The following is a 24,613-nucleotide window of genomic DNA, read 5'->3' as shown; positions in this document are numbered from 1 at the left end:
ACGTCTCATGATGTCTATTAGAGAAGATATCTAACATACACCTGTTATTTAGATGTTACTTTATGATATCATCAAAAGTATGGTCCAACCATAAGATATTCACCACATTCATATCATCCTTGGCATGTACACTAGCATCAAGTCTCATGATGCCTTCCGAGGAAAATATTTGCACATGGTGTCTCCATTTACTAAGTCTCATAGCATACACCATGCCATATCTACTAACTCAATTACATGAGATGTAGACTATCATGATCTCTAGAAACATCAACCAAATGATATCCATCATAGCAAGTAAAACTATTGTTAAGATCACCTTGCAATAGTAACCACAAGCAAACTTATTAAAAGATCTTTACCCTATCATAGGTTCCAATAGGTTTGGTTTGATACCTTACTCTCATCTCATCTTACTAGTTCAATCTAATAGGAGAGCTAAATCTACACTTATAAGTGAAGCTATCATTATACTAATACTCAACCATGCTTATTAACAAAAGATTTATAAACATTAATTATTTATCATTAAGACATTTAGGACATACAATTTATCTATGAACTTAATTCTTAACAACTATCAAGATGTATAGTCATGCCTAACAGATAACACCTTCTAGCAAATATAATGATAAAATAAAAACTTCATTAAAAAAATAATAATTCTAATTTTACCATGAAATCAAATTCCTAATTTTTTTTAATCTAAACTTTAAGTTATTCAACTAATCAATATTTATCAATCATTTATACTATCCTTATTTTTCCTACTAATCATAACTCAAGAATTACTCAATTAATATAACATTCCCTCTGCTAAATAAATGCTCTACTACACTCTTTATTACGAATCTAGACTTAAAATTCCTATGCACAAACACTAGAATGACATCAATCAAGAATTTAAAACAAACTATATAATATTCCAATATCTCTCACTTTACTCACACACCCTAATCATACTTAATTTAACTTAACTAGCTAAACAACTTGCCATATCTCCAACTCACAAATATAAAATACCATCCAACCCACTAAAAATCTTATTTAATAAAAAGAAACATACTAATAAAATTCAGACTTACTAATCACTAACCAACCACTAACTATAAAACTTACTTACCCAAACTAATCCAAAAATATTATTAATAACTTAATCTAAACCAATCATCTAACCATCGAAATTAAGTATTAGTATGTTATGACAAATTAACTTTTAAATGCATAAATTAGACTCTCCCAAAGATTGATCTAATATAGTGTAATAAGGGATAGCATCATAGTCAATTTAAGAATTTGGAAAACCTAAATGCATTTTGGACTTGATGTTGTACCTTTGTAATTTGAATCCAATGTTTTATTCAATCGTCTCATTCAACTTTAACTAAATATTCATGTAACGATAGGACTTAGGGTTTTGAACCCATGCAGTGTGTTAGAATACTGACCCTTTATCCTTAAAAAATGTAATCGAAGTTCAAGTGGTTGTCTAACTCTTGAATCAAGGAATGAAATTCTCTGAGTACTTCAACTTACCTTTACCCTAATCGAGGTTATAATTAGAGACTGAAACCCTTTAACTCTTTAAACTAATTGTGAAACCTTATAACTCGAAACTAATCTTGTCATCATCTTTTTGCATTGTATTTGATGTTAGTATGTATTAAATATAGTCTATATTACTTTTATAAAAAAAAAATGTTGGTGTGTTTTTGCCTTGATTTTTGGGCATGACATCTTTACCTCTCAAGAAGTCTTCACAAGATCATGTAATAAACTCATGATATCTACCATGAACCATATCAGAGGGTGGGTCCACCATGAATATTCCCAAAGTATGGAATAAGGGTTTTCACCTCAAGCTTTTCTCTCATAAAGAAAGATGCATTAAGATACATCCCAAGAAATCACTGATGTTAGGTTTCTCTCTCAGTAAGGGGTCTAATCCATAACTCTGAGCTTCTCTTTGACAATGTGCAAACTTCACTTTGGCTGAAGGCTTTGAAAAAAATATCGATTGTCAGATCTTCAGTTATAATATACTCTTAATGAATAATATTCTAGGTATTTATCCACAGTTTAGGCATTTGCATAAAGGACTTTCAGTTTAGACATATGGAGCTTCATCTCATGAATCACAATCCTTTAATTGCTACAATTTCTTGATCACTAGAGAATCCATCTCAACATGGCCTGCTCCCTCTATATTAATATGACCAAGACCCTCAAAAGTCAACTGAAGCATATCCTCTATCTGCTTGCTCTATCACAAAAGCATAACTTGATTCACAGTAACATGGGCAAATTTACTAAACTGTGAATTTATCCTCAAGCTTAGCAGCATTAGGTACTCAGATAATGTGGTTCTCTTAAGTACATGTATAATCATCCTCACCTCTTCATCCAAGGTTGCCTCCAATGAAAATATCAAGCTAGCTCTTAATATATAAGGATGCTCATAATCTCAATTATCAAAGGTATATCATTTGACATGATTCATATGTTGTTGTAGCTACTAGATCCAAAAACATTCCTAATACACCATTCTTCTCTTCCCAAAAGAACCTCCCTGAACATCCTTGATACAAGTTGTTTCAATGAAGCTCTATTTACATCAATTTTTTTTTTCAAAAACACCTTCTCAAATTGTTTGTGAAAAATATCCACTTTGAATCATCTCCTGACTAAGAATGGTTCACATTAGAACACTAATAGTCTCTCTTCCCTGACATGCCCCCTCTAAGAATGGTTCTAATGGGAACAAAACATTAGTTATTAAAAAAACTCTTATATTACATGCAAAGATATAGTTAAGAGATTGACTACAATACACAAATAAAAATAATATTCAAGAGGTAAATAATCAACAATAATTACCTCAAGATGCTCATTAACATCCTTTCCAATGGATCACAAGTGAGAATGTCAATTCCTATAGTGCAACCAATTTTGGGTCAGATGCATTCCTAGCAACATTAAGCTCTTTGTCCAAGTGATTCAAGTACACTTTGTCGAATGTGTTACCTTGCTTCAAAATTTTGAAGATAGATCCACATAGTTGAAGACAAGTTTGATTTATCCCTTATGAATCCCTGTAGAAGTAAAGATATATGTCCACTTATGTACATGAAATTTGTCTCTAAATGATTGATGTCCCATAGGTAGGTGCCAATGGGAGGGGCTTGGGCTCTATTTTTTGTAGAGTGGGTGGCTCCATGATAATTTTTTAGGGGGGGCTAGAGGTTTAATTGGAATCTTTTCTTACAAAATAGAAGCCCCGAGTGGGGCCAGATTTAGCCCTACCAACATAGGGAAGAATTATGTCATTTGTCAACAACCTACTCTTAATTTTCCTGTCAAAATAAAATAATCTCACCAAACAAATTTATGAAGAAATATAATTTTTATTTTTAAAATTCATGAGATAACCAACTTCCTTGAATTTAGGAGCTAATTTTTTTGAAGCAGATTCACATATAAATCTATAAGACCGCTTCTCTTTTTAAATATTCCTAACAAATTGTAGCGACACCCGCTCTATTTTTAAGAAAGCAGGTGCATGTAGGACCCAACCTTATTAATGGTCATGACACCAAAATTGGTTAATTGTCTCTTGGTCAGTAATGTTTTTAATCTCTTTGAAATGCCTTATAACTTGAGGATTATTAATTGCCAAGCCTAATTTGAAATTCCTACTCCTTATATTCTTCAGGAATAATATTTTTTTCCTACAGATATGTATGTTCCCCTATCATCAATTTCTTCCCAAAATCTACCATCAATATATATATGTCCATGTTCTACAAGATATATCCTTGGTTTTTGCTTTGCACCACTGAGCCACTTTGATAATGGGAACTCCCAATCAAAAAGATGTTCCACCAATTACCATGCCATATATAGAGGTGCCATTTGTTTTATTTCCCAAAACTCTTCCCGTGTTCTCTCTTCTTTCCATGACACTATCTCATTTGCTGATTAAATATCTAAAATTTGAATATCCCTAACTAGATTTTCGTCATCACTATGCTTAGTAGTCAAAGTCTACTTAATTAATTTCTCCTCTACTCTTTTCTTTCATCTTACGTAGACACTAAGTGTTTTTATTCGTCCACTTTGGCATGTTGATGCTCAAATTATGTTATAAGAGGTTGCCTGAATAATGGATGATATGAATATCTAAGTCATGCATAGGGAAGTAAATATCTAGCGTCAACTATGATTATAATGGTTATACTATGTTGCCTCTGGCTAAGCATGATTTCGCATCTTGATCCAAGCTGATCTGTAGCGACAATATTTGTCAAGCGAGAAAACATTCCTTACAATGTGAGCTCACCCTTCGATCTCAACATCTGACTTGGAGACAAGTCATAATTGGGCAATTTGCGGTTTCAACACCAAGCATTGAGCCGAATTGAAGCAAACGCACAACTGTATTCGACAACGAGCAACTCCAAATTGCTGAGTCATATTCTCTTTCTTTATTCTATGCAATCTATGCCGAGCTCATCATTTGAGAGATTCAACTTGACACCTTGTCATGTGCGTCTACATTGGCTTGACCTCTCTGATCCAATTCAAAATCGACAATTCGACATTGATCCAATCATGCTCAATTATGTACTATTCCCGATGACGTCCTTTGTGACCATATCATACTACCTTTAGATTTCCCTCTATATTTCAAATTTCTGAATCATTTTAAAAGGGTGGACATAGAGAACTTAACTACAGTATATGAATCATCTCAAAATTGCCTTAGTCACCATATCTGTGTGCCTGGAGAAATATAGTTGTGGATTTGTCACTCTTTGGCATTAGCAACACACAAGAAGACTACTATCAATCATTTAGCAAATGTTCCACATTTTCTTGGATTTAAAACAATTTTCAGAAATTATAAATCATATGGTTGTTTGATTAGGCTAGTGGTCCCACTACATGGTTTCTTTTCTTGTTCAATTTTTTTTGAAAATTAGCATTTGTGTTTGTATGTATTGACATCCATTTGTTCGATATACATATTGAGATCTTCCTCCCAAACTTTTCTATGATACCATGTTAAAGATCCCAATATATGTATCTATTGTAACTTGTAATGACACTTATTTATGTTTGTGCTTCAAGTTACCTTCTCAATGAATATATATAATATTAAAAGACATGTCTATGTAGAGACACGTCTCTTTAATTCTCTTTAGTTATTACAAATAATATTTTCTTAAGGCATTATCATAATTAAAATATATGATAATAATTTATATATGTATAATATATTTCTCACATGCACACACACAGACACACATTATTATCAATAATACTAATGTTCCATGATAATAATAATAGTGTAGGATACATATCAAATGTTTGAGGCCAATAGGTCACTCAAATATTTGATTTGATTGATTGGAATCATCCGATCGAAGCTACAATCATTAACAAAAATGAAATATAGAAGAGGGAGCCAACCTTAGAGGTTAACTATGCTAAGAGATGAGGCAAGAATAAGGAAATTGTTGAACCATGTGATTTGAAGGTTCACATATGTTGTAAGCCTTTTAAAAGGCATATTTCATAAATTAATGCATGTGTTAGGCCATCCTTCATTGGATTCCTTGCTCAGACTGCACCATTATCTCCGAGAGTGCAAGCTGTCATATCAAATATTTAAGCAAAATAAGAGTGAAATGTGTGTCCTAATTCATATACAAGGTTACTATAGTCATGTAGTCTTTGCTTTTCTATGCCTTACCTTTATAATTACCATAGAATGAAAAACAAGAAAAAATGCAAATAAAAGTTGCACTTTACAGTTGTAATTATCAAGCATTTTTTCATTTGCTTTTCATTATATGGTCAAGAAATTTGTAATTAAGCAAGATTTTTGCGCCACTTACTTCTTAGAAATATAATGAAGGTAAATAGAAGAAATGTAACGAGATATAATGAAGTGCTTAATTACAAATATAATGAAGGTAAATAGAAGAAATGTAACGAGATATGAGTCATGCTTAGTTACTTCTATTATTCATTTATATAATCATTATCACAGTGCTTGCGATGATCTAATTCCCATTCCCTTGCTTTGGCATCCTTGAAGTGCCCAGCACTATTTGATTGGGATGTCACGCCATACATCAGATTTGCAAGCACTCGAATCAATGACCTGGGATCAAATATAATCCCAACTTTCTCATCAGAAATAGAATCTACAACAATCTGCATTTTCAAAAAGTATCTGTCAGCTTTTAATGGCAAAACAATATCTATAGTGCTAACAAGCTATCTACAATCATATTACCGGCTTTCCATAAAAATTCTTTAGATAATAACATGTATCTATCTTTAGTTTGGTTTGTATTTCACTACCGGCTTACTGGAAATACAAAATATACCCAGTAGTCATTCCATAATGTGACATGGACTTACAGGATTTGAAGCGAATTCACTCTAAATTGGATTTTTTAACATCTTGCTTTTCTCAAGGGTAATAAGTACAGACAGCTTTACAAATTTTCATAATGTATGTTGGGTATAGTGCTCTTTCTTATAGGTTAAAATGAGAAGTTAGGACATTGAATAAAACTAAAAGTACCACATTCCACATTATTCCAAGTTGGAAAGTCAAAATCTAACTTGCTGGAGCCCTTATAATGGTTAAAATGCAAAGTAGTAACAACAGTGATACAAGTACATCTGAAAAGTAAAATGAGATCTTTGTGGGCCTAAAAGCTTAGAGAATGAATCTCTCCCAAAACCACCAGATGTTGATGCTGATGCGTTCTGATGTACAGGTGCTTTTGGATGCTGCCTGGATGCGCCCAGGAAGCTCATTCCAGGCCTGTAGATGCTTGTGGAGGCACTCACAGCGCCTCCACAAGCACCCGTAGGCCCAAAATGAGCTTCATCGGTGCAACCGGACGCATCAAAGAGCATACACAGGCCAAGGTGCTTTTCCAACACCCAAAATGACTTAAAAGTTTTTTATTCATGTTCTTCATTGTTTTATTTAATTCTGTTTTTGCCCCTAAACCCTAAAACAGCCCTAAAGGAGGCCATTCATTGTTCATTCTTCTCATTTTGTTTTCTTAGTGAATCTGGATGACTGAATCCGATTAGTGAATCTTGAGTCTTGACTCTTGATTGATCAACATTGAATCATGAACTGAGTTTTAATTTTGTAATTCAAATTGTATCCAAATCTTGAACTCATGTAATTTACTATCAATGGTGAAGTATCGTACAATGGAATGGTTTATTTTTGTATATTTCTTGCATTTCTTTGCGTGTGCATGCACACACACCAAAATCCAATAAACATTCACGCATTCACGCATCAGATTCTTGCATCTGCATCCGCCTCAGCGTCGGCAACTTAGCCTAAAAGTAAAGAGATGAACTCTTCATCAAACGTATAAATAACATCAGTAATGCATATGGAATACTAGCTGAGAATCAAAGATTAATTAGAGCTGACTGCAACTGATTTGCTTCCTCTATTATCGTCTGTAGGCTGACATCCAGGACTCCACTCTGTGCAGAATGTAAGTAATACCGTTCACTTCAGAGCAGGGATTCATGCCATGTTAGAGAATATCCCCCGCTGCAAATTTTTGCTACCTCGCTGGGATTTCTACTAAGTGACTTCAGCAGGCTTACTTTTGTTCTTTTCATTTACAAGAAATCTCTCTGTAAATTCTGTTCTACTGTGCAGGTGTTTTTGTAGTTTTGTCTCAGCAAGCATTAAAACTCAAACTAACACCTGTTCATAATTTTTGCAGAATTACGTCATTTTACTTTGGTTATTGGATATCAGATAGAAAAAGTGAAAGACACCACTGAAGAACTGTAACACCAGCTCGCTTATCCTCCATCCTTTGGGCAAGATCTTGAGAAGTGTGTCAGCAATATTTTCCAAGAGATAACAAGAGAAGAGTTGGATGAAGAGGCATATATGAGATGGTATCTTGGTGGGGCATCAAGAAGAGTGCTTTTTAAAGTTTTTTTTTTGTTGTATTGTTTGCAGGAAAGGTATTGGCCAAAGAGGAGTCTTGCTATGTGAAAACTTGGGTTAGCCTTATCTGAAAGTGCATGTACAGGATCAAAGACAAAAACATGAAATCTGATAGTTTCGGAAAGAGGGAGCAATCCTGACATTTTGAGAAAAAATGCAGATTCATAAGCATTCTAGCAAGGAGAGGAGACATTTTCTTTACCCTTTTATGGTGCAGACATAAATCCTAATTTCATTGTCCTATTCCATAGAAATTAGCTTGAAATTATTGTATTGCTGATCCCTATTGGTGGTTTAGTTTGCAACTTTCAGGACAACAAAAACAGAACAGTGGATGGGATGATCCACACTTTGAATTTGTAACAGGGATTTCATCTACTCTAAAATCTCAAACATAATAAGCCTACTAATATGAATATTGTACGATCTATTCTTTGGAGTTTTATACAAAAGGATATAATAAATAAGCAAATTTGATCTATTTGTTTTTTATCACCTATCTCATCTATAAATTTTAATAGTTTATGGTTGCTTAAACATAAATATGAGTGTTCTTCAAGAATTAAAATAGAGATCTATTGAGTTGTATCAATGATTAATTTGATTTTGAACAAAAGCGTAACATACAGAATTAACACCCAGAAGAAGAATGGATGAAGATAATTAATTTAAAAAAAAATCCAAAGGTTCTTTATCAAAATGATTTGGCATTTTGAATTGTGCTCTGCTTCAGAGAATTATTTATATAAGGGTTTACTAGTTGGACACCAATATTTCTTGCCTTCATTTCTGCCCAAAATTATTGTTGCTTTGAAGGTAACTGTAAGCCACAATTGGGCGTTTATAATCTCCATTTATACATTTCCTTGGGCAGTTAATTCTGAAGGTGCTGTGAGTATATAAGGAGCTACATTTGAGGTTTCCTAGGACAGTGTTGCATCTGCTAGCAATGTGCACTCCTTGGCTGCTATATTCTAAGTTGGTGTGGAGCTTTTAGGGAAATGATTGCTATATTTCCAACGCCAACATTCATTACTGGTCACGATTTATACAGGGACATAAGTCTATTGTCTTGGGCATGGAACTTCATTTTATTCTGGTGCAACCTGAATAGCATTCACAGGTTCTTGCTAGTTGTTTATTCCTTGAGTTATCATTGTAATAATAAGATAATTGCAAATTCTATAATTGCAATTCATGGATTCGTGCTGGCAATAGTAGTAGTTCCATTTTCATGTTATTTCTTTGAGCATTTATATATTCTGAAAATACAGAAAAAACTTATATATTTAACAAACCAAAAAAAACCAAAAACTTACAAAAACAAAATTTTCTCAAGAATTGCTAGTGTGAGCCAGCAGGCCTCTTTACAGCAGAATCAGAGCTTGCATTATTAGTGTTCGACAAAATGTTTAACCCCTAGAATTGAAGTTAGAACCGGTTGGGTTCTTTACAGTGGTATTAGAACTTGCATGATAAGTGTTTGACAAAATGTCAAATCGCTATAATTGAAGTTAGAACCAGTTAGGTTGTTTACAAAAACAACCCATCTAGGACATCATTTGATCAAAAATAGCACTTGGAGGAGTGATTGCAAGTGTCTAAACTTGCTACATTGATCTAACATTTTGTTCTTGTACAAGACTCTTCATTTGCAGGGTTGAAAAAGTCTTTTGCGTCCCATCTTTGAGCATTTTACCTCTCATTCATGGCCATTTGTCATTGATTTGTAGAGGACTGAATTTTTCCTTTATTTTGAAGGGATTTGATCAATTTTCATTACCTATATAGCTGCGATCTTGGGATCTTCTTCCAATTTCAAAATCATTTGGATTTGAGAAGATTGATTCAAAGTTTTGAGTCTTCTCCATTGCATTTGCAAGTTTAAAGAAGATAAGATAAGATAAGATAATGATATTAATGTCCAACAAAAGACCAAAAGAGATCTATGGGACTGAAAAGATTACAACAGTGAAGCAAAACCCAGCAGGAGCATACAAAGATGTCCGAACAAAACAAAAACAGCTAAAGAAATAACCATAAAGAATAGAGACCAAGAAAGCGCTAGGAGTCTTTCTTGGGCGAAAAGAAATTTGTCACAGAATGAAACAAATGCCGATGTGAAGAGACAATGCCCTGTCTCTATCCACTCCCAGATGAACGTTGCTGATGCAAGTAGTCAGAACGGGATCTGACACATCTGGAAGGTCCAATAGCCCGAAGAGAGCTGGAAGACCTTTTCACACCACGCAAAGGAGATAATGGTGTAAAGAAGGCAGTAATGAGCTGAGTAGATGAGTGCCGGTGGGGAAGCAGTGTCTGGATCATGCTATCACGGAGCGTGGCAGCCTCACGAATATAAAGAGCAAGACATCTCCGATCATAGTAGCTGAAAAAGTCATGGAGAGAAAAGCATTCCCTGAATAAGCAAAAGAATCTCCCTCTAATCTCATAGTAGATGGGACAACGAAAAAGGAGATGAGCCTCATTCTCCACCTCCCCTAAAGTACAGAGCATACAAATCTGCTCCCCACAATCAATATGATGATTTGTCTGAGCTCGAAGACGGTGGGAGCCAACTCTGAAAGAACCTAAAGAGATTCACAAAGCATGAGACCACCATCGTGAGAGATAGCTAGGACGGGCAATGATCCCATCAAAAATCACCAAAAAGTGCTCTGCATAAAAAGACATACGCGGACGCAGCCCGCCAGGAGGGTTAACCCAGGTAGTAGTAATGTAAAGTCTATAGATATCAAGACAGACATGCTCATTTAACTCCTGACGAGAAGGGAGAAGATGAGTAGGGGCATCCAAAGAGAACTGAAAAGGAGGGAGATGAGCCATGTCAATCCTGATCGAACTCAACAGAGAAGAAACCTGCGCATACCAACAATGCGCACGAGAACCAGTCTCAGCTTCCGCAATGGAGACAGAAGAGCAGTAAGCTAAGTAGGAGTAACGGTTCCTATCCCCATCTGTATAAGCAAACCCACGAAGACGATGAAGGAACCAAACCAAATAAAAAATGGCCGCGAGTCTGAAAGGATGAACACCAAACTCAGCAAAAATGATATTGTGAGGAATGAACCTGTGACATCTGATGATGCGCCTCAAGAACAAAGTCTGAATCCGCTCAACCGAGGCCCAGTCTGAGCTAAGAAGAGAGGGGCCCCAAACCACAGAATCGTAAAGGATAGTCGATCACACCAAAACGTCTAAGAGGGATAACTTAGACGAGGTATCCTGAAAGTGATGTCTGAAACACTATTTCTCAAGCAAAGCAAGAGAACCCATTCCCTTATTAACTCTAGGCTGAATAGCAAGGCTCATATCGAAACGTGGACCAAAAAACATAACCCCCAAATAAGTGTAGGATGAAGTGATCTCAATCTCCTGACCCTGAAACATGAAGTGAAGATGAGAGGTCTTTAAACAGTTAAAGACCATGATCCGAGTCTTACCCAAGTTAACCACAAGCTGTCTCTGATCGCAAAATAAAGCCAAACCGTCAAGAAGTCTTTGCAATCTGTCTAGAGAAGAAGCAAGGAGAATCACATCATCCGCAAAAAGAAGGATAGAAATCAGGACCTAATGAAGATAACAACTGTCTCCCGGGAGCAAAGACTTCAAGAGAAAGTCATAAAGCTCATCAATAACCCTGCTTAATCCCAATAGTGCTATGGATCGGATCCGAGAAGCCCTCCAAAGTCCGAAATCTGCCAACTACAGTCTCATAGAGTCTCATAATAGCGATACGAAGCATCTCAGAAATACCAATCTCCCTAAGTCTCTCAAACAGGGCCACCCTAGGGACAGAATCGAAAGCTTTGCAAAAGTCAACAAAGCAACAATAAACCTTCTCTGATCAGTGTCTAACTTCCTCAATAATAGCCCGTAATGTGAAAATATGATCCATAGTTTGAATAAGAGCTATGCTTTTATTTTTTAAATCTTTTTAGTGCAAGCTAGGGCTTCTTTAGTTTTGTTCTTGTTTTGTGCATATGTTTTGGTTTTTAAAGATCATTTTCAGATTTGTGTGGTCTTTTGAATGAGAGCATTGACTCAATAAAAGAAGCAAGTACTTCCCTTTAAAGTGCAATTGCAACACAAGTTCTCCCCAAAACAATTCAAGAATAGATACAAGTACTTCCCCTTTTATGAAGAAGCTCTAAACACTCATATGCAGTTGGTCATAAAAATCTCGTTCATAAGCATGTCTTACATAAAAAGAGCAAGGTTTCTCCCCATAATATAATGTGGGTTAAAATATCCACCACTAAGTGTTTTACATGCAATTTTGATGCTCTTCGCAAGGCTGTAAATGGGTTACTAAAACCAATTTGTGGACGACAAGTAATTTCCAAAATGACTTGTAATAGAATCTAAAAACACCACTTACAAGAGAGAAATCTTCCCATGCTTGTGCAAACAGGTGAAAAATAGAATGGTAACATCATAGAAAGCTTTCAAGACTGAATGCTTTCCAGTTTGAGATGCTTTCACCAAAATAGAACACATCAATCATCAGGCATATACTATTTTGAATTTGCAATGGAAGTTTCTTCATGGGGAAAAAAACATGAAAATGTAATTTCGTACTAATTTAAAAACCTCTTCTAAAAATCAATACAAAGAAACTTAAAAGGGAATGCCAAAGTGAAACAACAATAATATTTTAAATTTGTTACCGCATCACATATTGCTTGAGCTTTCAAATTTTGTATATCAACCGGCACATGCCCCCCTTTTGGCGCCAACACGACATTTATATATGCACTAGGCTGTGACACGAGAAAAAAATTGTTCACAATCACAATACTTTTTAATTTATTTCATTTCCCAAGAATGAAGGCATTGAACTATATACTTTGTAAAATTGAAAAAATACTAGTGTTGCATACTATACAATGGTATATACTGTATTTATTATAATAGGGCTTGGCAATTGGAACAACAAAAACTGTGAAAATGAGGAAATATGAAATAACATGAGAGTGCAGCTATTTTGATTTTATGGGGTTTGTCACCATCATCGCTTAACCAGAACAATAGGTAAACAACTTTGCAAGTATTTAAATGAGTGGGGATTAGCCACCATTGCCACTTAAATAAAAACTTATAATAAGCAAACAGAGTGAAAATTACAATACACGTCAAACTAGAAATACCCAAATGGTGAAAACCAACTACAAACATGAAACTTACAGACCCAATTTCTGATAATGGAAAGTAATGGACACACAACAACAAATTCTAGCAAATGAGGGCTTTTTATCCCTAGCCACCCAAACCAAACATTCCCACCCAATATGCCTAGCAAGAAATAGACCAGTAGATATGCAAAAAACTCTAAAAATCTTCTTAATCAGCTCTCTAGATAATCTCCGACACTACAGCTTTGAAAATTGAAGAAGATGATGATTGCAAACACCATTGAAGCTTTAGATGTGATCTATGTAGGAAGTTACCAAGTTATTCTTCAAATTTTGTCTTTCAACAACGTGAAGAATGTTGTCTCTAAGGGGTTTTGTCTTCAATAACCAGCAAGAAGAAGCATAGTCTTCCTCAAGAATAAAAGCATAAGTGAACAAATTTCCGACAATCCAAAATGAGAGCTTCAGTCCTCTTGTTTTTCAAAAAAAAAAAGAAACACTTTTTTTCCCTTTTTCTTCTATTTTTAAAGAATGTTGTGAGCGCATTTCTGCTGTTTTGTTGTGAATGCTTTTTTCACTATTTTTCTGTGAATGTTGTTTTTGCTATTTTTCAGCAAATGCTTCATTTAATACTTAACCCATGTCACTTTTATATTAAAAACCACTTTGCAGCTACACTCTTTATTTTAGATTTTTGGTCTTTCCATAGCCCCCCCACAAAATAAATCAAAATAATGATGAAGGTAAATATTTAATTTGACTTTATAATCAATAACTTATCATTATTTAATTTAAGATCTCTAGACCATATCAGATTTTATAATAAACTTCAAATCAAATTCCACCAATATTACTAAAAACAGCAACTGACTCCACTGGTGCTCATTACTAACTTACTAACTATAGTAAGTATAGGAGAAATTGTCCAGAAAGGCTGTAGAAAAGGGCGTTACACTCATTATACCCAACTGAACAAACTAATGACAATGATGTACCCCTTGGATCCTAGCAACACCAACCTAGAAAACCAACACTAGCTGCACAACAACATAACAAGAAAATGGGGACATTAGAGTCACCATTGCCAAGTATCACCTGTCGTCATACAATGCCAGAGCAACTCCACAATCATCAAAGTGATCAAGAGTGTAGATGTTGGGTAAAACCGTGGTTCAAATTAGGACAAGTATTACTCTTGTGATAGATGTAGATTGGCATCGTGCTGATTTCCCCTGTTTATACCTAAATGTGTCAATCAAGGACTTTCTAATGTAGGAGTGTGATGCAACTATTCAGACTTGAAACCGAATAACTTTTCTAAGGCACACTTCCTAAACTGATGCACACCTTTTTAATTGAAAAGGCTGGACTAAAGTTTCTGCTTCTTGTCACAATTGTAATAGGATCTGTAAAAATGTGTATTTGTTGCAGATTAATGAATGAACAACTCACTGATCAATTACACAGAAACTTGAGAATCTTTAAAATAGATGTTTCAATTAATTACCACAGAAAAAATATCAGAATTCAAAGATCATTCATAAACCAACTAGAAACAAAGAACAACTCATAAAGCAAAGAACTTGATATCTGAGATATAAATTACTTTTCATGCAATGAGCTAATATAATCCACAATATCAAAGTAATCTATACATTTACCACCCAACCTCCTCGGTTGCCTAGTGATGAAGCACTCTCGATCTACTGCAAACTTATGTGCATAAAGAAGATTCCTCACAAAACATTAGCTTAGATTCTTGAACCAAAACTACCCAGTCGTATGTGTATATGCATATTAATACTACATATACTAAGATTATCATATGTTAAAAGAAAAGTTGTCCTAATGCAAACTGAATGAGCTAAATATAATTGATCAGGGATGCAAGCTACTAGATCAAAACTGTTTAACAATCTAACAAATTAAAATAAACCAAATATATAAACTAATTTCAGACCACATGCTGCCATATCATCCTCCAAGCTTAGAATAAAAACAGAGAATCAGTTTCTCAGTTCATAACAGTCTTTTTTCATTTGTGTTCTATACTTCACATGCACACAACCACATCCCTTTTAACCATCCCATGTAACATTGACCACAAAACAAAATTCTATGGTATTATTAGTTCCTGCCAAAGGCAGGATACTATTGCTTTTATTCAATTCAATTTTTCAATTCAACTGACCAATCAACTCATAGGATTTAAAAGGTTAAAAGAAACTTCAAATGTTTATATCTTTTTCTAATTTTTCATTATTTTATAAATCACATTTTTCATTCACTCTATTGGACCATTCTATTTTTGGCAATGAGAAAATTCAATTTTCTCCAACAAAAATACAATTTTTTTCTAACAACTCTATCATGTATTAATATGCATTAATTACAACTTTATCTTTCCCACACTTGGGACAAGTTTATTAGATTTTCAAAAAAGTAATATTTTTATCTTCCACCTCACACCATTTTGAACAAAAATGAATGTAATCAATATTAATTATCAAATTTTTTTTCTTACCAACTTTAAATATAGAGCTAAATATTTTATATTTTCTTATTTTAAATATATTTATTAGTTTTACATTGATGTTTATTTTTGCCAATTGTAAAATGCTATTTCTTTAAGTTGACACTATGTTTTACTAGTGACTATTTTACAATCTTGCTCTAATATTTTTTTTTATACCATTTTACAAATTGTCAAACTAATACTACCCCTCAAACTTACTAGATATTTTGGTAGTTTGAATTAAGTCATCAACAAGTTTTTTTTTAAAAATTAAATATTTAACTTATAATTGAATTGGTAGAAATAAGTAGTTGATTCATATAATATAATTTCTATTATTATTTATATATTTCTTAAAATAATATAATTATTAATATTTTAAAATTTTTTTTCCTTATAATAACATACCATTCTCTCTTTCAGCGCTCTCTTTCTATCCTTCCTTTCTATCTATAAATCTCTATTTTCCTTCTTTTCCAATTATTGGCAGGAACTTTGACGCATTGCATCTCTTGTTAATAATCCTAATTTGCTTTTTGCTTTTTATTAAAAATTAGAGTTCCTTCAACAATTGGTAACAAAAAGACAGACAGATACTAAGTTAAAAGGGAAAAAGAATGGATAATAACAATGAGATTTCTATGTTCATCATATCCCTGTGATGTCCACATTTTCACTAGCATCAAAATTTGAGGGATTAGTCTATTATTGTGATCCTTATAAGCTAACTATTGTGGTAAAGGGTCTTCTGAGGTAGAGGCTCAGTTATGAAGGGTCTTGTCTTCTACACCATTTAGTAGGATCCAGTTTGGTCTTTCGTTTGACTCAAATTGGACTTTGTTTGGGCTTAGTTTCTTATACTTAATATTTATGGTGAGTCTGCTGATGGTTGAGAAGAACCCTTTCTATTTTAGGAAAGTGCATTTAGTCACATGGGGAAATAATGGGTGCAACTTCTGTTTCAAATGGTATATTGAAAAACAAGCATTTTGGAAGTTATTATTACTTTAGTACCCAAATTATTATTAAATCATCAAGTGGCTTAGTATAAAGTTATAATTTCACTTGAGGGTTGAGTCATTATTGGAATGAGCCATTTATTCAATTAATTCACGAAAGCCTATGCCAAGGAATAATCGAAGTATTGGAGTAGCTGAGTTATTATTTTATATTATTTCAAATTCAAAAGGTGTAACCAAAAAGCAAATGCATTATTTGAGTGAAAAGTGTCTTGGAGAAGCTAATCGTTTGTGTGTGAATGAAGCAACTAGTTTTTCTATATATGCAGCCCACTTGGACAAATTATTCATTCTATTGCCTATGTTATTTATTGTGCATTTGATAACTTTGTCTTAGGAGAAGAGATTGAAACAAGGGTTTCAACATTATCGGAGAATTGTGAAATTTTCACCATTTCAGCACTATGAATCTGTGAAACACCAGGTGAATTTTGCTTGCTCAAACTTCAAAACAGAGGTTTGGATTGTGCTTAGAGAAATCAAATTGTGCCCTTATACCATAGTTGTGTCTGATGTTTTGGCAGCAGCTCAATACGTTGGAAGAGTGATGTCAGGGGTTCAAAAGGCACATTTGCATAGTAGACACATTAGCAATTCATTCCAAGGCTTGGCATCAAGTTACAAGTGTTTTTCAATTGATCTGCAATTTTGTTTGGTGATTATCATTGCTTGCAGTCAAACTCCAGGTTTCAGCATTTGTCTTTCACTAACTCTAGATGCATTTAATGTAATGCTACACAAAATAAAGATAAAAAAACTAGGAAACCAAGAACAAGCATAAAGAACCATAAAAACTTTTTTTTTTTTTAATCATCATATTACAAGAACAAGTACAATGATTGAATCATTCTCAATTCATAGACTTCAAAATATAAGAATATATCGTCTAAATAAATTTCCATAATGATGTTAATACATAATGAGTTCAGTATAATAATGAAGAACAGTATCATTCAAAGACGCCTAAGTCCAACATATGGACTTTACAAATATCAAATTCAGTTTCAAGAAGTAACTTCAACAGTCTTCCTTAGCACTAGTTATTCAATTTGAACACCTGAAACATACACAAAAATGCAACACAACACAAAGAGGGCTCAGTACACACTGAGTTGAAAAGCGTAGTCCACCTACATACATGTCAAAATAAACATATATAAAACCATAATGCAGATATCTGAACCACATAACATAGTGCAATTCTAAAATTACTATGCAAGATGTAACATCTTCTTAACAATGCAAAATTAAACTCGCACTAAGAATAACCAATTAATGAACCATATATATACTGAGGTGTCATCACTATGGTGCTAAGATACTGCATCCGTATATGGTAAGCCCATAGACAACACATAGTGGGATTCTCTATAGTACTCGTGAAATGACGCAATAGAGACTTGCCTTGTTCTCCGTACTTAACCTTACTGGTTTAAGTCATAGGTAAGGCCAATTATCTTTTGTATGTAATTACCCCACCCAATTCATCTTTAAAATTATCACTGAATTAATTAACTGAATAGGATAAATCGATATTCAGCCACCTCGATATATGTTCATTAAAGCTATCCTTAAAATACACATTAAACAGATATTCTAAGACTGCACATGCAACGAATAGCAGTCAGTTTTCACATGAAATTACATTCTTCATCTCTTAAAATCTCATCTTCTACTACCAAACTTGAAAGTAAACTTAGGTTATTTTAACAACAGAAATAAATACTACAATATTACGATCTCGTAAATATAACTAAACTGTTACATCAGTTTAATGATATTTACCAGTCCTAGTACTATACTACTTATCTCTACTGGTATAACAAACTAAGCTTATCCTTCGAATTGGCCAAGATAGTAATATAATGCACATATGATATTCTCGCTTTGAATAACATATCATCAAACACATGTATCTTAAATCTATCTTTTCCATTGAAAACAATCTTCAATTCAATATTGGACAGAAAAAACATCATTAAAATAATAGAATTCCAATTTGCAAACATATAACTTTCCTCTCAAAAACATAATATAAATACTACTGACATATCTAAAATGCTTCAAAACAAATCCAATTAAATCATATCTAACAAATCCCAACAGCATACAGTTAACTAAATTTTCCAAGCTCTGTTGTCGTTTTAAAACAAAAAGAAAATAATCGATGATACCGAGTGTTCAAACAAACTCACTTCCATTTTGCCAAATTGCAAGTTCTGACCCATGGATATCATATTTACTATTTAGAATCTCCAATATACTATCAGACAAGATGCAACACAACATAACATGTTCCCAGTTTACACAACTTCAAGCAACTGTTATAAAGAATTCAAACCACACTACAATGTTCAGACAGTGTATCGGCTGTTAAACATGGAAATTTTCAAACATTCAAAAACCATAAAGATGCTATGCTATTTACATGTTAATATAACATTGTTTTGGTTACATACTAACTATTCGACAAAATGCCTCTGCCCTCGACTACGGTCATGAGCCGGTAATTTAAGGCAAACTCAAGACTGAGGCCGAACCTATTACCCATTTGCTGTAGAAAACAAGCGAGCTTTGAGATATGGTTTCTCACAGAGCTTGGCCTTGTCAAAGCCAAATACTCACACAAAACACAATCACATACTAAATAATTGTCGCAAGCATGAGGCTCCGACCGGGTTTAACTCGGTGAACAAATATATGTTTAGGGCAAAGCCCAAATATATACATATAACAACCTCCAAACTGATATCTCCATACTCCACATTCAAAGATGGGTATATGCAGGGCTAAGCATTGCACACAGTGCCATGCTCTACACATATCCATCCTTGAGTGTCAATACACAATATGTAAAACTCATAAACATTTACAACATGCTAATTGAAATAACTTTGCAATTGCAAATAGAGAGAGAGTAGGGTAAGAAATTGCCCCTACTTGTAATACTGAAGATGGAAAATTGCTTTGCAATCTAACTCGATGCCAAAGACCCAAAAGCTGAATCCAAAACTGGTAAGCAATCTCTACAATGCCAACACACATAACTCACAGATGACTTCACAATGGGGTGAAGCAGAAGAACCCATTAACAACAACAGACAACTTCTGAGGAGTAACTCCATCGAGCTAAACCCAATATGCAAGTTTCCCTTCCAACCAACACCCTTCATTATGCCGATACCTCAGCAACAAGGGTCACAGATGTAATCAAACAGAGCAATGCGGCCAAGTTTCCAGCCCATATTCTGCAAAAAACCCGACTCACAACAAGAAATGGCTAACCAAACCCTTAGTGCCATCAATCCTCATAAACAAGCATTCAATTCAACTGCAACACTACACAGGGTCGTGCACAAGACAGTTGAAATGCCACCGCCATACATGACTTTCAAAAATAGTAAGTTTCCTCTTACATGGCATTCGATACCCATTTAGGGTTGTATGCCTTTTAACAAATATTAAACCCCTTTAATAATAGAAAATGTTTATGCCAACCTCAACTTAGGGTGTTAGACCCTTTTAAAACAAGTATATATGTATGCAAGGCAAACTACAGTTTATTAAACCCTTTAAAACAAAATGAATATAGGTTATGTAATTAAAACCATCTCAAGGTTATATGCAATATAAAGTTTTTAATCCCTTTTACAATCACGTATATGAAAGTACAATGATAAGTTCTAAACAGAAAATACGTTCAACATCAGTCTCATAATTCAAAGACAGTAATATAACCAAGTTCTTCAAAAATACAAACATAACATCTGAAAGGAATCTTATAACAGCAAGGTCCTAATTTGCAAAAAAACCCGAAGTAGTGGTCAGGCATGACACCCTCCCCCACTAGGATTTGACTTTCTCCTGGAAGTCAATAAACAAGAACAGATGAGCTGCTCTCATCATTTCAGTGTCCTCCCAGGTAGCAGATGTTTCATCATTGGGTACCCATAGGACCTTTACCTGCCTTATTTCTCTCCCTCTTAAACTCATAGTTCTGCTTTGAGTGATCTGCACTGGTTCCAGCATGATTTGACCATCCATAATCTGCAAATTTTTCCAATCAAGCACGTGAGCAATATCAGGTATATACTTACGCAAAACTGAAACATGAAATACATTATGAATGTGTGAAAGACTTGTGGCAAGGCAAGTTTATAGGCAACAAGTCCAACCTGTTCCAAAATTTCAAACGGACCCACGAATCGAGGTGCTAACTTGGACCCCTTTCCATAACGAATTGGACTCTTACGCAGTCTAACCCGGAGAAACACTTTATCACCCACCAAGAATTGATGGTCAATTCTATGCTTATTAGCATATTTCTTCTGTCTATCCTGAGCAGTAATAAGGTGCTCTCTGATGCTCTTAACTTGTTACTCCAAATCTTGTAACATATCAGGTCCTAAAAGAGTCCTGTCCTCCAAATTATCCCAACTGAGAGGCGTCCTACAAGGTCTACCATGCAATGCTTGAAAGGGTGCCATACCTATGGAACAGTGATATCCATTATTATAAGCGAACTCTACCAAGTGTAGATACTCCTCCCATTTATTCTGTCTATCCATTACGTACATCCTAAGCATGTCTTCCAGAATTTGGTTGACACGTTCAGTTTGTCCGTCTGTCTCTGGGTGATAAGCTGAACTGAAATTTAGTTGAGTACCTAGCTCTCGCTGCATGGATCTCCATAGAGAAGAAGTAAACGCTGGATCCCTATCATAAATAATCTTTTTAGGAATACCATGTAACTTAACTACCTGCTCCACATATATCTTGGCAACCGTTGCTGCATTATAAGACGATCTAACTGGAATAAAGTGGGCAAAAACGGTCCACTACCACCATAATAGCGTCATGCCTACGAGCTGTAATAGGCAATCTAGTAATAAAATCTATAGAAATGGTGCCCCATTTCCATTCTGGAGTATTATGTGGCTGCAATAATTCCGCAGGGTGCTGATGTTCCGCCTTAACACACTGACATTCCAAGCATCGAGCCACAAAATCTGCTACGCCTCTCTTCATACCTGGCCAATAATAATGCTGCTTAAGATCAGCATGCATTTTCTTGACACCCTGGTGAGCCGAATATGGTGCTTTGTGGGCCTCAAACAAAACCAGATTTCTCAAATCACCCAACTCAAGAACGTACACACTCCCTCTATACTGCAGTAAACCTTCAGAATTTACTAAATATCCCTCAAAACGCCCTTCCAAGACACTGCCACTATCAATAATAGCTTTAACATCCTGAAACCAATGATCTGCGAAAAGGTTCTGTAAAATCTTATCCTTAAGATCCACTGTTAGGATCAAAGAAGATAATTCATGTCGCCTTCTGCTAAGTGCATCATCAACAACGTTTTCTTTCCCTTGCACATAACTAATCTCGAAGTCATATTCACACAGGAACTCCATCCATCTTCGCTGTATAGCGTTGAGGTCTAGTTGTGTGAAAAGATACTAAAGGCTTCAGTGATCAGTATGCAACTCAAATCATTGACCCAAAAGAAAATGCCGCCACTTGGTCAAAGCATGCATGATTGCTGCAAGTTCGAGATCATGAGTAGGGTAATTCACCTCATGACTCTTTAGCTTTCTGGACTCATAAGCTATAACACGTCCTTCTTGCATCAACACTGCCCCTATGCCATCCAAAGATGCATCAGTATAAACCACGAACTCCTTAGCTGAATCAGGGATTGCCAGAATTGGTGCGTGGTCAAACATTCCTTAAGTTTCTAAAATGCTACCTCGCACTCCTCTGTCCACACAAATTTCTTCCCTTTTTTCTAAAGAGACGTGATAGGATGCGCTATTCTGGAAAAGTTTGATACAAATCTGCGGTAATAGCTTGCTAAGCCCATGAAACTTCGGACCTCGAACACATTCGTAGGTACTGGCCAATCTACAATAGCCCGAATTTTGGATGGATCTACAGAAATTCCATTCGCTGAAATGATATGACCTAAGTAACAGATCTTCGATTTGAAGAATTCGCACTTCAAAGGATTGGCATACAGTTTGTTCCTACGAAGGCATTCCAAAACTTGCTCTAAATGCCGGTCATGCTCCTCAGCAGTGTTAGAATACACCAGAATATCATCCAGAAATACCACTACGAACTTGTCTAGGAAAGTTCTAAGCACACCATTCATTAGGCTCATAAAGACAGAAGGTGCATTTGTTAACCCAAAAGGTACTACTGTGAATTCGTAGTGCCCATACCTGGTGCGAAAAGCTGTCTTAAAAAATATCAGCTACCTGGATTCTAAGTTGATGATACCCGAATTTCAAATCAATCTTCGAAAAGACTCGGGCACTCTTGACTTGATCAAACAAGTCATCAATTCTAGGCAAAGGATACCTATTCTTAACAGTGACCTTGTTTAACTGTCTATCTATGCAAAGTCTCAAGGAACCGTCTTTCTTCTTGACAAAGATTACTGGAGCACCCCAGGGTGATACACTAGGATGAATCAAACCTTTCTCCAAAAGCTCCTCCAACTGAAATTTAAGTTCAACCAGCTCTTGAGCTGTCATTCTGTATGGAGTCTTGGAAATTGGTTCCGTTCCTGCCACTAAATCGATCCGAAAATCAATTTCTCTTCTCGGAGGTATTCCAGGAATCTCTTCAACAAAAACATCCGAAAAACTCTGCAAGACTGGATGATCAAGAGAAGAACCTTTAACCATGGAATCTTCTAGGTCATTTACCGATATGGCAAACAAACTACAACCTTTTCGAGCACACCTTGCCAATTGCTTGGGAGAAATTGTCCGCAAAGAGATGGGTCTCTTGATTCCGGCAATAATCCTAACTGATCCAACATCATCCAAACAAGTAATTGTCTTATCCTTGCAATCCATAATAGCTTGATGTTGTTCTAACCAATCCATTCCCAAAACTATGTCATACGATCCTAAAGGTATAACCCTAAGGTTCGCTGAAGTAGTAAAAGGTTTCATTTGAATCTTCCAGTCAGGAGCAACAATATTAGCGTTCACCCTAGAGCCTGACGCTAACTCCACTTGCCATCTATTCCTTGCCTTAACCACAGGAATTCCACTATATGTGACTAAAGCAGAAGAAATAAATGAGTCTGTAGCTCCAGAGTCAAATATGTTAGATACTTTCATACCTTGAGTATTACCCTGAGCTTCAATAACCGTGTTCCGATGTTCGGCTAGCTTCTGATCCAAGGTAGCAAAAACACGGTGGTTCCTGGCAAAATCACCAACTGTCACTTCAGACCTAGCTAGCTTAGGTCCAACCTTCGGCTTGTCCCAATTAGGGCACTGAGACTGGTAATGACCTATCTGACCACAATGATAACACTCAACAGATTTCCTGAATCCCATGTTCTGACCAAAAAAGACTAGGAGATGGATTATTACTCTGCACACTCTGAGGTGGTTGAGATGGTCTAGGCCGATCTGAACCTTTGGAGTTCTTATCAAACTTCCTCTTCTTGAATTTCCCAACTGAAAATCCTGATTTCGAACTATTCGAAGGAGGCTTTTGATTCTTACTGACATTCGGGGTAGGTAGATCTATGCTGGTTTTGTATGAAGCCCCATGATAGCCAGACTTCATCGCAATCAGCTTTGCTCGCTCCGAAGCTTCCTGCATAGACACAGGTCTGAAAGTTCTCACTTCCTCCTCGATCTTGGGCATAAGTCCCCTAATGAAATGCTATATCATGGCCTTATCATTTTCTGCCCAGCCAGAAAATTTTTTCGAGCTCGTAGAACCTGCGTTCATAAGCTTCCACTGTAGAGCCAGACTGCATAATCTGAAAGAACTCCTCTGCACGGGCCTGACGCCAATATTCTGACATGAACCTCTCCTTGAAACGCTCTACAAAGAGCTCCCAAGTAACTAAAGAAATATCAATGCCAA

The 24,613-nt window shown here is 35.3% G+C and overlaps 1 protein-coding gene across 4 annotated transcripts in view; it reads right to left on the bottom strand.

Annotated features, from left to right (window-relative positions):
* Positions 1–5,816: 5,816 nt before the first annotated feature.
* MEE18 (maternal effect embryo arrest 18) overlaps positions 5,817–24,613 on the bottom strand; it is a 366,229-nt gene continuing 347,432 nt past the window's right edge. For 2 of the 4 annotated variants that reach the window (XM_089800288.1, XM_089800289.1), the window contains 2 exons: positions 12,709–12,801; positions 5,817–6,222 (listed from right to left, as the gene is read on the bottom strand). In XM_089800288.1, the coding sequence (XP_089656414.1) occupies positions 6,028–6,222; positions 12,709–12,801 (288 nt within the window). In that variant the 3' untranslated portion in view covers positions 5,817–6,027. The remainder of the gene's footprint in view (positions 6,223–12,708; positions 12,802–24,613) is intronic. The other 2 variants (XM_089800291.1, XM_089800290.1) reach the window with 2 other exon arrangements.

The sequence above is a fragment of the Cupressus sempervirens genome, chromosome 9, assembly GCF_028749045.1.
Source record: "Cupressus sempervirens isolate cs-2001-9-10 chromosome 9, ASM2874904v1, whole genome shotgun sequence".
In the NCBI taxonomy this organism is placed as follows: domain Eukaryota; kingdom Viridiplantae; phylum Streptophyta; class Pinopsida; order Cupressales; family Cupressaceae; genus Cupressus; species Cupressus sempervirens.
The sequence above is the reverse complement of the archived record's forward strand: the minus strand, read 5'-3'. Positions and strand labels throughout refer to the sequence as shown.